This window comes from Gobio gobio (assembly GCF_949357685.1).
Source record: "Gobio gobio genome assembly, chromosome: 13".
NCBI lineage: Eukaryota > Metazoa > Chordata > Actinopteri > Cypriniformes > Gobionidae > Gobio > Gobio gobio.
In genome coordinates, this window is record NC_137106.1 from 460,212 (window position 1) to 472,711 (window position 12,500).

The following is a 12,500-nucleotide window of genomic DNA, read 5'->3' on the forward strand; positions in this document are numbered from 1 at the left end:
TATCGATTCTGCTCGGAGTGACCCATTGATATTTTTTTCCGTTTTTAAGCCCTGCGTATAACTTTGCAGAATTATGTTTGCTTTGTATCTTTCTAGTGTGTTTTTCTCTCCAGTTGCCTTTATCTGCTCACTGGGGTTCTTACCGCAGCACATGCGCTGCTTACATACATTTATTGTGAAAGTTGCTTTTTCAAATAATTTTAAATTGAAAATGTTCTTCAGGTTTATACGTCCAACTTTAAGTATAGCCAATTTAAGTTTGGAAACAATATGTTGTATTTATAATGTCACACTTAATATTAGTTTAAATGTTTTTTCATACATAAAAATAGATGGATTTTAGGAAGGGGGTCCCTCATAAAAGGTTCATCATATTTGGGGGTCCTTGGCATCATAAAGTTTGAAAACCCCTGTTATAGATTATATTCAACAGCATGGGGTCACTCCATCAGCTCAAGCACACTTCCCCGGCTCAAATGTGTGATTGTGTTGATGTTTGTTCAGCATAAAGTCAAAGATAAACAGTGATAAAGGCAGAATAGTGAATGTCTCAGATGTGTGTTGACGGAGTAATCTCTGTTGTGTAGAGGAGGCTCAGAATGACAGTTTCCACCTGAGCTCTGGAGCCCAATCACAGGGGTGTAAACATGACTTTAGAAAGATGGCAGCATCATTATTTTATTCTCACACAGAGATTGGTGGATCTATTAGTGAAATCTGTTGACTTTATCAATCTGTGTGTCATTATATGCCAACGGTGAGCGCTCAAACATGGGGAAGAAGCACTTCTGCTGTGTCTTTGACTCAAGTTTGAGAGCCTGTAACTCCAGAAGTATTAAAGATATCTCAATATCCTTCTAGATTCTGCTTCTTAATAAACTTTTCTTTTGGTTTCTTCATTTTAAAGGCCGTCGATGGTTCAGTCGCAGAGATATGGAGATCTCAATGCAGCTCCATGGTCAAATTGTTGAATTTTAGCCATTTTCATTGGTCAAGAACCAAACGTGGGTCACTTTTTAAACGGCTGATAGTGTTTGTGTCTGAAGAGGAAAGTCTGAAGAATAAATAACACTGAAATTAGAGATGTGTCTTGTTTCCCTCTATCAAAACAATCAAATACAACACATCCAAAAACATGTTTCTGAACACAATAAACTTTTCTTTTGCGATCTTAACTTTTAAAGGCCCTATATGGTTCAGTCGCAGAGATATGGAGATCTCAATATGGTAATGTGTAGTTATGATCCTGTGTATTTGAACTCTTGGAGGCTTCAGAAGCTGTTCAAATGAACAAAATCCCTGAATCTGACTCAAATATAGATTATTAAATTGGTACTCAGAGAGTTATGTTTTATACAATTCTTTTAAAAGAGGGAAACAAGATACATTTCTGGTTTAAACATTATTTGTTCTTCAGATATTCCTCTTTAAATATAAAAGATTATCAGCTGTGTGTGAAGTGACCCACATTTGGTTTTTGACCCCTGAAGTTGACCAGTTTACTCCTGGAGCCGCTTTGAGATCTCCATATTTCTGGGACTGAACCATCGACGGCCTTTAAAATGAAGAAACCAAAAGAAAAGTTTATTAAGAAGCAGAATCTAGAAGGATATTGAGATATCTTTAATACTTCTGGAGTTACAGGCTCTCAAACTTGAGTCAAAGACACAGCAGAAGTGCTTCTTCCCCATGTTTGAGCGCCATATTTGCGATATATATATTGAATCTGCTTTGGACCCAGAGTTGGCGCCACATCCTCAGGTTAAAGGTCATGTTTCCTCCTGTGCTGCAGGATCCCGCACGGGCCGCACCTGGTGCCGGTCCACCTGTGTGAGGAGCTGAGCCTCAGTGAGGTGTGTGAGTGCGGCCGCGCGTGTGTGAGCGCCAGCATCCTGACGGCCGTGGGCCTGAACCTGCATCTGGTGGCCCACACGGTGGTTCTGGTGGACAACATGGGCGGCACCGAGGCTCCGGTCCAGAAGCACTTCTGCTCACTCCAGTGCTACTGCCAGTTCATGGACAGCTGCGTGCAGCGCGACCCCAGATGACCTGCGACCTCTGTGTGTGTGTGTGTGTGCAGCGCGACCCCAGATGACCTGCGACCTCTGTGTGTGTGTGTGTGCGCAGCGCGACCCCAGATGACCTGCGACCTCTGTGTGTGTGTGTGTGGGTGTGTGTGCAGCGCGACCCCAGATGACCTGCGACCTCTGTGTGTGTGCGTGTGTGTGTGTGCGTGTGTGTGTGTGTGTGTGAGAGTGTGTGTGTGAGAGTGTGTGTGTGAGAGTGTGTGTGAGTGTGAGTGTGAGTGTGTGTGTGAGTGTGAGTGTGTGTGTGAGAGTGTGTGTGTGAGTGTGAGTGTGAGTGTGTGTGTGTGTGAGTGTGTGTGTGTGAGTGTGTGTGTGAGAGTGTGTGTGTGAGAGTGTGTGAGAGTGTGAGTGTGTGTGTGAGTGTGAGTGTGAGTGTGAGAGTGTGTGTGTGAGTGTGAGTGTGTGTGTGAGTGTGAGTGTGAGTGTGTGTGTGAGAGTGTGTGTGAGTGTGAGTGTGAGTGTGAGTGTGTGTGTGAGTGTGTGTGTGTGAGTGTGAGTGTGAGTGTGTGTGTGTGTGTGAGTGTGTGTGTGTGAGTGTGTGTGTGAGTGTGTGTGTGAGTGTGTGTGTGTGAGTGTGAGTGTGTGTGTGAGTGTGTGTGTGAGTGTGTGTGTGTGTGTGTGTGTGTGAGTGTGTGTGTGAGTGTGTGTGTGAGTGTGAGTGTGTGTGTGAGTGTGTGTGTGAGTGTGTGAGTGTGAGTGTGAGTGAGAGTGTGTGTGTGAGAGTGTGTGAGAGTGTGTGTGAGAGTGTGTGTGTGAGTGTGTGTGTGAGTGTGTGTGTGAGTGTGTGTGTGAGTGTGAGTGTGAGTGTGTGTGTGAGTGTGAGTGTGAGTGTGTGTGTGAGTGTGAGTGTGTGTGTGTGTGTGAGTGTGTGTGAGAGTGTGTGTGTGAGAGTGTGTGAGAGTGTGTGTGTGAGTGTGAGTGTGTGTGTGAGTGTGTGTGTGAGTGTGTGTGTGTGTGTGTGTGTGTGTGAGTGTGTGTGAGAGTGTGTGTGTGTGTGTGTGTGTGTGTGAGATGTAGCTTCATGTTTTCAGTGTTTATTCTTTTATCTTTTGTGTAAACACTGTTGAATGTTTTGTGAAATAAATCAAATGTATTAAAGCTCAGGTTTTAATGACTTCACACTCCGGCTCCTGCATTTCTTCATCTCCGCTTCAAGTCTGAACAAAGATTTCTATTAAACACTAAATTCTTCATCAGAGTCTCTGAACTACAATGGAAACTAAATCACTGAATTTCCAAGAATAGAAACGGCAAACTATTCAGTCCAAAGCAAAGAGCAGAGAGTTCTGGAAGCAGAAGGCGGCCGAGGTCATGTGATCCGGATCCAGATCTTCTGTGTGATCCGGATCCAGATCTTCTGTGTGATCCAGATCCAGATCTTCTGTGTGATCCGGATCTTCTGTGTGATCCAGATCTTCTGTGTAATCCGGATCCAGATATTCTGTGTGATCCAGATCTTCTGTGTGATCCGGATCCAGATCTTCTGTGTGATCCGGATCCAGATCTTCTGTGTGATCCGGATCCAGATCTTCTGTGTGATCCGGATCCAGATCTTCTGTGTGATCCAGATCTTCTGTGTGATCCAGATCTTCTGTGTGATCCAGATCCGGATCTTCTGTGTGATCCAGATCCGGATCTTCTGTGTGATCCAGATCCGGACCTTCTGTGTGATCCGGATCCAGATCTTCTGTGTGATCCAGATCTTCTGTGTGATCCAGATCTTCTGTGTGATCCAGATCTTCTGTGTGATCCAGATCTTCTGTGTGATCCAGATCCGGATCTTCTGTGTGATCCGGATCCAGATCTTCTGTGTGATCCGGATCCAGATCTTCTGTGTGATCCGGATCCAGATCTTCTGTGTGATCCGGATCCAGATCTTCTGTGTGATCCGGATCCAGACCTTCTGTGTGATCCGGATCCAGATCTTCTGTGTGATCCGGATCCAGATCTTCTGTGTGATCCAGATCTTCTGTGTGATCCGGATCCAGACCTTCTGTGTGATCCGGATCCAGACCTTCTGTGTGATCCGGATTGAGATCTAGCTTCTGATCCACTTCCTCACTGCCGATCCGCTGTAGCTCCGGGTTTTCCGCTGGCCGGACGGGAAGCGTGACCGTCAGCTGTTTCCTGGTTCTGTTGAGCGTTGCGCGTCCTCTCTCCTCGTCCACCGGGTACCGGAGCGGGAGGTCCAGTCTGTAGGCCGGCCCCGGGGCCTCCAGAACCAGGCGTCGCTCCGTCACACTGAGCTCTGCGTCCTGCGCGGATCCCAGCAGCGGAACATCGATGACCACCACGATCTCTCTGGGCCGGGCCCCGGGCCCCGAGTCTCTGGAGCAGCGGTAATCCTGCAGATCCACCACGGAGCGGTACTTTAGGCTGTAGTGCGGCGTGATGGGCGGACCGGGTTCTGGTTCTGGTTCTGGTTCTGGAAACGGCAGCAGGTCCTCAGCGGCGTTCCGGTTCTGCTGGTGTCCGGGAATGGGCCTGCGGATCACAGCGGGATGGGCCGCCCCTTTATAGCTCATCTTCAGCCGCTTCAGCTGATCCCGGTCCAGCTGGACGTGGGAAGAGTTCTGGACCGCTTCAAAAGCTGTGCTGTGGATGAGCCTCATGACCCGCGGGCTTCTCTCCGCCATCTGAAGCGCGTCCGGGTGGAAAACCACATCATAAACCTCACAGCGGTTCCCGCGCGCGTCTCTGTCGGCCCGGCCCGGCGTCAGACTGTACGGGAAGCGCCAGTTGTGACCCGGTTTCCCGCCTCCGTCACGGGCCGCTTCACACGACGGTTCATCGATGCGCGGATTAGAGCAGATGTTGATGAAGACTTTCCCGCGCGCGCCACGTGTTTTGAGCACGTGATGCGCCTCAGGGTGAATGAAGTGCACGCGCACGCCTCTGTCCTCCTCCAGCTGCGTGATCTCCTCCTCGTATCGCCTCCGGTTCTCCGGATCCGCGATCTCGTCCGCGTACTCCTTCAGTAACTCGCGGAACTTCTCGTCTTTCAGCGCGTCGCCGAGTCTACTCATCTCATCGCGCGTCAAATTCAGCTCTTCCAGTTTGCTGCCACAATCCATTACAAATCGTTCACTTTAAGTCACCGGCGAGCCGTTTAAATCTCCTGAGACGGGAGAAACTAATGAACGGAGGACTCGGTAACCATAGAAACCTACAACAGCAACAGAACGCGCGCCCGCCGTGACGACGCGCTTTGCGTGCGCGCGCTCATGCCAACGGTTTCTGTTTACACACATTCAATAACCCGAACCTGGACCGGCAACACTGAGGCATTTCATACTTAATAAACGGTTCACAGAAACACAAAACAGAGACTTACATACTTTAATAATCGTGAATGTTGACATTTTAACAATATTAATTGTGAACACAAAGCTGAAGTAAACATTTTTTTTATTGATGTACAGTAGTTTATATTAAAACAAATCGTTTCACACACTCACTCTCACTCTCTCTCTCACTCTCTCTCTCACTCTCTCTCACACACACACACACACACACTCTCTCTCTCTCTCACTCTCTCACACACACACACAGAGAGACACATTAAACCTACCCATCACAGGAAACATTCAGCATTTTACCATTTTTACATTTACATTTATGCATTTGGCAGACGCTTTTATCCAAAGCGACTTACATTGCATTCAAGCTACACATTTTACATTTTGTCAGTTCTTGCTTTCCCTGGGAATCGAACCCATGACCTTGGCGTTGCTAGCGCCATGCTCTACTGTTTGAGCTACAGGAAAGCTTTTTTAATTGTTTTAAACATTTTTTAGTGTTTTTAAAGCTGATGAAATGTCCTCATATTTCACGTTTACGTCGTAATACCTGTCATTATACAAATTTGTGTCCTCATAAATCACACACACACTTACACACACACACTCACTCTCTCACACACACACACACACACACTCACACATTTACACTCACTCACACACACACACGTACACTCTCTCTCAAACACACTTACTCACTCACACATTTACACTCACACACACTTACTCACTCACACACACACACACAGCATCAATATGAATTGTGAGCTGATGTAGTTGTAAGTCATTCTGCGGTGGTGGATGTGTTCTGTGTGTTCCTGTGTGTCCGTTCCTCCACAGCGCGCCTGAGTTTGGGCGGTAAACACAGCATCTGGAGCTGAAACACACCGGCACGGCTGGCGATGAAGTCCTGGCATAATCTGAGCGAATGAGTGTTATTAGTGCTCTGTCCTGTGTGTGTGTGTGTGTGTGTGTGTGTGTGTGTGTGTGTGCGCTGATCAGTGACTGTACCGTATCAGTGGGTAGGGCTGAGTCTGGAACACCAGCGCGTCGTTACAGTGGCCCTGCAAAACACAGCAGAGTGTGACACACACACACTCACACACTAACACTCACACACACTCATGGTGTTTGCTGTATCGAGGAGCTCGTGAGACTTACTTTATCCACCAGAAGAATATAATCATGACTTCCTCCAAACACGATCACATCTGAGTCTCTTCCCTGACAGGCGCTGTGCCAAAGCCTGAGCAAATCAGAACAAGACCATTCTTTAAACACAACCATTGCTCATCCGCTCGTCTCCTTATGTTCATGAGTTCCTGTGTTCGTGTGTTCAAGTGTTCCTGTGTTCATGTGTTCATGTGTTCCTGTGTTTGTGTGTTCATGTGTTCCTGTGTTTGTGTGTTCATGTGTTCCTGTTTGTGTGTTCATGTGTTCCTGTGTTTGTGTGTTCATGTGTTCCTGTTTGTGTGTTCATGTGTTCCTGTTTGTGTGTTCCTGAGTTCATGTGTTCCTGAGCTCATGTGTTGCTGTGTTCGTGTGTTCACGTGTTCCTGAGTTCGTGTGTTCCTGAGTTCATGTGTTCATGTCTTCCTGAGTTCACGTGTTGCTGTGTTTGTGTGTTCACGTGTTCCTGAGTTCGTGTGTTCCTGAGTTCATGTGTTCATGTCTTCCTGAGTTCACGTGTTGCTGTGTTTGTGTGTTCACGTGTTCCTGAGTTCGTGTGTTCCTGAGTTCATGTGTTCCTGAGTTCATGTGTTGCTGTGTTTGTGTGTTCACGTGTTCCTGTGTTCACGTGTTCATGTGTTCCTGTGTTCGTGTGTTCACGTGTTCCTGTGTTCAAGTGTTTGTGTGTTCACATGTTCCTGTGTTCACATGTTCCTGAGTTCACATGTTCCTGTGTTCACATGTTCCTGTGTTTGTGTGTTCCTGAGTTCATGTGTTCAAGTGTTCACGTGTTCCTGTGTTCGTGTGTTGCTGTGTTCCTGTATTTGTGTGTTCATGTGTTCACGTGTTCGTGTGTTCATGTGTTGCTGTGTTCATGTGTTTGTTTGTTCATGTGTTCCTGTGTTCATGTGTTCCTGTGTTCATGTGTTCGTATTTTCATGTGATCACGTGTTCATGTGTTCCTGTGTTCATGTGTTCGCGTTTTCATGTGATCACGTGTTCATGTGTTCCTGTGATCACGTGTTCATGTGTTGCTGTGTTCATGTGTTGCTGTGATCATTTGTTTGTGTGTTCCTGTGTTCACATGTTCCTGTGTTCACATGTTCCTGTGTTTGTGTGTTCAAGTGTTCACGTGTTTGTGTGTTCATGTGTTGCTGTGTTCATTTGTTCATGTGTTTGTGTTTGTGTTTGTTTGTTCCTGTGTTCGTGTGTTCATGTGTTTGTGTTTATTTGTTCCTGTGTTCGTGTGTTCATGTGTTTGTGTTTGTTTGTTCCTGTGTTCGTGTGTTCATGTGTTTGTGTTTGTTTGTTCCTGTGTTCGTGTGTTCATGTGTTTGTGTTTGTTTGTTCCTGTGTTCGTGTGTTCATGTGTTCCTGTGTTCCTGTGTTCATGTGTTCCTGTGTTCGTGTGTTTCTGTGTTCGTGTGTTCATGTGTTTGTTTGTTCATGTGTTCCTGTGTTCATGTGTTCCTGTGTTCATGTGATCACGTGTTCATGTGTTCCTGTGATCACGTGTTGCTGTGTTCGTGTGTTTCTGTGTTCGTGTGTTCATGTGTTTGTTTGTTCATGTGTTCCTGTGTTCATGTGTTCCTGTGTTCATGTGATCACGTGTTCATGTGTTCCTGTGATCACGTGTTGCTGTGTTCATGTGTTTGTGTGTTCATCTGTTCACTTGTTCCTGTGTTTGTGTGTTCATGTGTTCGTGTGTTCATGTGTTCCTGTGATCACGTGTTCCTGTGTTTGTGCGTTCATGTGTTCCTGTGTTCATGTGTTCGCGTTTTCATGTGATCACGTGTGTTGCTGTGTTCACGTGTTCCTGTGTTCACGTGTTCCTGTGTTCACGTGTTCCTGTGTTCACGTGTTCCTGTGTTGCTGTGTTCATGTGTTGCTGTGTTCGTGTGTTCATGTGTTGCTGTGTTCATGTGTTGCTGTGTTCGTGTGTTCATGTGTTGCTGATTTCACGTGTTCCTGTGTTCACGTGTTCATGTGTTGCTGTGTTCATGTGTTGCTGTGTTCATGTGTTGCTGTGTTCATGTGTTGCTGTGTTCATGTGTTGCTGTGTTCATGTGTTGCTGTGTTCATGTGTTGCTGTGTTCATGTGTTGCTGTGTTCATGTGTTGCTGTGTTCGTGTGTTGCTGTGTTCATGTGTTGCTGTGTTCATGTGTTGCTGTGTTCGTGTGTTGCTGTGTTCGTGTGTTGCTGTGTTCGTGTGTTCGTGTGTTCATGTGTTGCTGTGTTCATGTGTTGCTGTGTTCATGTGTTGCTGTGTTCGTGTGTTGCTGTGTTCGTTTGTTCATGTGTTGCTGTGTTCATGTGTTGCTGTGTTCGTGTGTTCATGTGTTGCTGATTTCACGTGTTCCTGTGTTCACGTGTTCATGTGTTGCTGTTTTCATGTGTTGCTGTGTTCATGTGTTGCTGTGTTCATGTGTTGCTGTGTTCATGTGTTGCTGTGTTCGTGTGTTGCTGTGTTCGTGTGTTGCTGTGTTCGTGTGTTGCTGTGTTCGTGTGTTGCTGTGTTCATGTGTTGCTGTGTTCATGTGTTGCTGTGTTCATGTGTTGCTGTGTTCATGTGTTGCTGTGTTCGTGTGTTGCTGTGTTCGTGTGTTGCTGTGTTCGTGTGTTGCTGTGTTCGTGTGTTGCTGTGTTCGTGTGTTGCTGTGTTCGTGTGTTGCTGTGTTCGTGTGTTGCTGTGTTCGTGTGTTCGTGTGTTCATGTGTTGCTGTGTTCATGTGTTGCTGTGTTCATGTGTTGCTGTGTTCGTGTGTTGCTGTGTTCGTTTGTTCATGTGTTGCTGTGTTCATGTGTTGCTGTGTTCGTGTGTTCATGTGTTGCTGATTTCACGTGTTCCTGTGTTCACGTGTTCATGTGTTGCTGTTTTCATGTGTTGCTGTGTTCATGTGTTGCTGTGTTCATGTGTTGCTGTGTTCATGTGTTGCTGTGTTCGTGTGTTGCTGTGTTCGTGTGTTGCTGTGTTCGTGTGTTGCTGTGTTCGTGTGTTGCTGTGTTCATGTGTTGCTGTGTTCATGTGTTGCTGTGTTCATGTGTTGCTGTGTTCGTGTGTTGCTGTGTTCGTGTGTTGCTGTGTTCGTGTGTTGCTGTGTTCGTGTGTTGCTGTGTTCGTGTGTTGCTGTGTTCGTGTGTTCATGTGTTGCTGTGTTCGTGTGTTGCTGTGTTCGTGTGTTGCTGTGTTCATGTGTTGCTGTGTTCGTGTGTTGCTGTGTTCGTGTGTTGCTGTGTTCGTGTGTTGCTGTGTTCGTGTGTTGCTGTGTTCGTGTGTTCATGTGTTGCTGTGTTCGTGTGTTGCTGTGTTCGTGTGTTGCTGTGTTCGTGTGTTGCTGTGTTCGTGTGTTCGTGTGTTCATGTGTTGCTGTGTTCATGTGTTGCTGTGTTCGTGTGTTGCTGTGTTCGTGTGTTGCTGTGTTCGTGTGTTGCTGTGTTCGTGTGTTGCTGTGTTCGTGTGTTGCTGTGTTCGTGTGTTGCTGTGTTCGTGTGTTGCTGTGTTCGTGTGTTGCTGTGTTCGTGTGTTCGTGTGTTCATGTGTTGCTGTGTTCGTGTGTTGCTGTGTTCGTGTGTTCGTGTGTTCATGTGTTGCTGTGTTCGTGTGTTGCTGTGTTCGTGTGTTGCTGTGTTCGTGTGTTCATGTGTTGCTGTGTTCGTGTGTTGCTGTGTTCGTGTGTTCGTGTGTTCATGTGTTGCTGTGTTCGTGTGTTGCTGTGTTCGTGTGTTGCTGTGTTCGTGTGTTCATGTGTTGCTGTGTTCGTGTGTTGCTGTGTTCGTGTGTTCATGTGTTGCTGTGTTCGTGTGTTGCTGTGTTCGTGTGTTCATGTGTTCACGTGTTCCTGTGTTCACGTGTTCCTGTGTTCACGTGTTCATGAGTTGCTGAGTTCAGGTGTTCATGAGTTGCTGTGTTCGTGTGTTCATGTGTTCCTGTGTTCATGTGTTCACGTGTTCATGTGTTCATGTGTTCGTGTTCACGTGTTCCTGTGTTCACGTGTTTGTGTGTTCATGTGTTCGTCTGTTCACTTGTTCCTGTGTTTGTGTGTTCATGTGATCATGTGATCCTGAGTTCAGGTGTTCATGCGTTCATGCGTTCATGTGTTCGTGTGTTCATATGTTCCTGTGTTCATGTGTTCACGTGTTCATGTGTTCGTGTTCACGTGTTCCTGTGTTCACGTGTTTGTGTGTTCATGTGTTCGTCTGTTCACTTGTTCCTGTGTTTGTGTGTTCATGTGATCATGTGATCCTGAGTTCAGGTGTTCATGCGTTCATGCGTTCATGTGTTCGTGTGTTCATATGTTCCTGTGTTCATGTGTTCACGTGTTCATGTGTTCGTGTTCACGTGTTCCTGTGTTCACGTGTTTGTGTGTTCATGTGTTCGTCTGTTCACTTGTTCCTGTGTTTGTGTGTTCATGTGATCATGTGATCCTGAGTTCAGGTGTTCATGTGTTCACGTGTTCCTGTGTTCATGTGTTCATGAGTTGCTGTGTTCGTGTGTTCATGTGTTCCTGTGTTCACGTGTTCCTGTGTTCATGTGTTCAGGTGTTCATGAGTTGCTGTGTTCCTGTGTTCACGTGTTCCTGTGTTCATGTGTTCAGGTGTTCATGAGTTGCTGTGTTCGTGTGTTCATGTGTTCACGTGTTCCTGTGTTCATTTGTTCCTGTGTTCATGTGTTCGTCTGTTCACATGTTCCTGTGTTCACATGTTCCTGAGTTCACATGTTCCTGTGTTCACATGTTCCTGTGTTTGTGTGTTCCTGAGTTCATGTGTTCAAGTGTTCACGTGTTCCTGTGTTCGTGTGTTGCTGTGTTCATGTGTTCACATGTTCCTGTGTTCGAGTGTTCATGTGTTCATGTGTTCACGTGTTGCTGTGTTCATGTGTTCGTGTTCATGTGTTCACGTGTTCGTGTTGCTGTGTTCATGTGTTGCTGTGTTCATGTGTTCACATGTTCCTGTGTTCGAGTGTTCATGTGTTCACGTGTTGCTGTGTTCATGTGTTCGTGTTCATGTGTTCACGTGTTCGTGTTGCTGTGTTCATGTGTTCACATGTTCCTGTGTTCGAGTGTTCATGTGTTCACGTGTTGCTGTGTTCATGTGTTCGTGTTCGTGTTCATGTGTTCATGTGTTCGTGTTGCTGTGTTCATGTGTTTATGTGTTCACGTGTTCATGTGTTCGTGTTGCTGTGTTCACGTGTTCGTGTTGCTGTGTTCATGTGTTCGTGTGTTCGTGTGTTCGTGTTGCTGTGTTCATGTGTTCGTGTTGCTGTGTTCACGTGTTCATGTGTTCACGTGTTCATGTGTTCGTGTTGCTGTGTTCACGTGTTCGTGTTGCTGTGTTCATGTGTTCGTGTGTTCCTGTGTTCGTGTTGCTGTGTTCATGTGTTCGTGTTGCTGTGTTCACGTGTTCATGTGTTCACGTGTTCATGTGTTCGTGTTGCTGTGTTCACGTGTTCGTGTTGCTGTGTTCATGTGTTCGTGTGTTCATGTGTTCGTGTGTTCATGTGTTCGTGTGTTCATGTGTTCGTGTTGCTGTGTTCATGTGTTCGTGTGTTCATGTGTTCGTGTGTTCATGTGTTCGTGTGTTCATGTGTTCGTGTTGCTGTGTTCGTGTTGCTGTGTTCATGTGTTCGTGTGTTCATGTGTTCGTGTGTTCACGTGTTCGTGTGTTCACGTGTTCACGTGTTCATGTGTTCATGTGTTCATGTGTTCGTGTTGCTGTGTTCATGTGTTTGTGTTGCTGTGTTCACGTGTTCATGTTGCTGTGTTCACGTGTTCATGTGTTCACGTGTTCGTGTGTTCGTGTGTTCGTGTGTTCATGTGTTCGTGTGTTCATGTGTTCGTGTGTTCATGTGTTCGTGTGTTCATGTGTTTGTGTGTTCATGTGTTCATGTGTTCGTGTGTTCGTGTGTTCATGTGTTCGTGTTGCTGTGTTCATGTGTTCGTGTTG

General features: G+C 46.3%; 2 protein-coding genes across 2 annotated transcripts in view; one reads left to right on the top strand and one right to left on the bottom strand.

Moving 5' to 3' along the window:
• lrr1 (leucine rich repeat protein 1) overlaps positions 1-3,205 on the top strand; it is a 12,073-nt gene extending 8,868 nt beyond the window's left edge. The window contains exon 5 of the mRNA XM_079832973.1: positions 1,793-3,205. Within this exon, the coding sequence (XP_079689099.1) occupies positions 1,793-2,048 (256 nt within the window). The 3' untranslated portion in view covers positions 2,049-3,205. The remainder of the gene's footprint in view (positions 1-1,792) is intronic.
• A 2,203-nt stretch (positions 3,206-5,408) lies between these two features.
• Positions 5,409-12,500, bottom strand: part of LOC307136639 (kelch domain-containing protein 1-like) — an 11,924-nt gene continuing 4,832 nt past the window's right edge. Inside the window, exons 3-5 of the mRNA XM_079833846.1 lie at positions 6,548-6,632; positions 6,398-6,450; positions 5,409-6,306 (exon numbers count right to left, since the gene is read on the bottom strand). Coding sequence (XP_079689972.1) covers positions 6,171-6,306; positions 6,398-6,450; positions 6,548-6,632 — 274 coding nt within the window. The 3' untranslated portion in view covers positions 5,409-6,170. The remainder of the gene's footprint in view (positions 6,307-6,397; positions 6,451-6,547; positions 6,633-12,500) is intronic.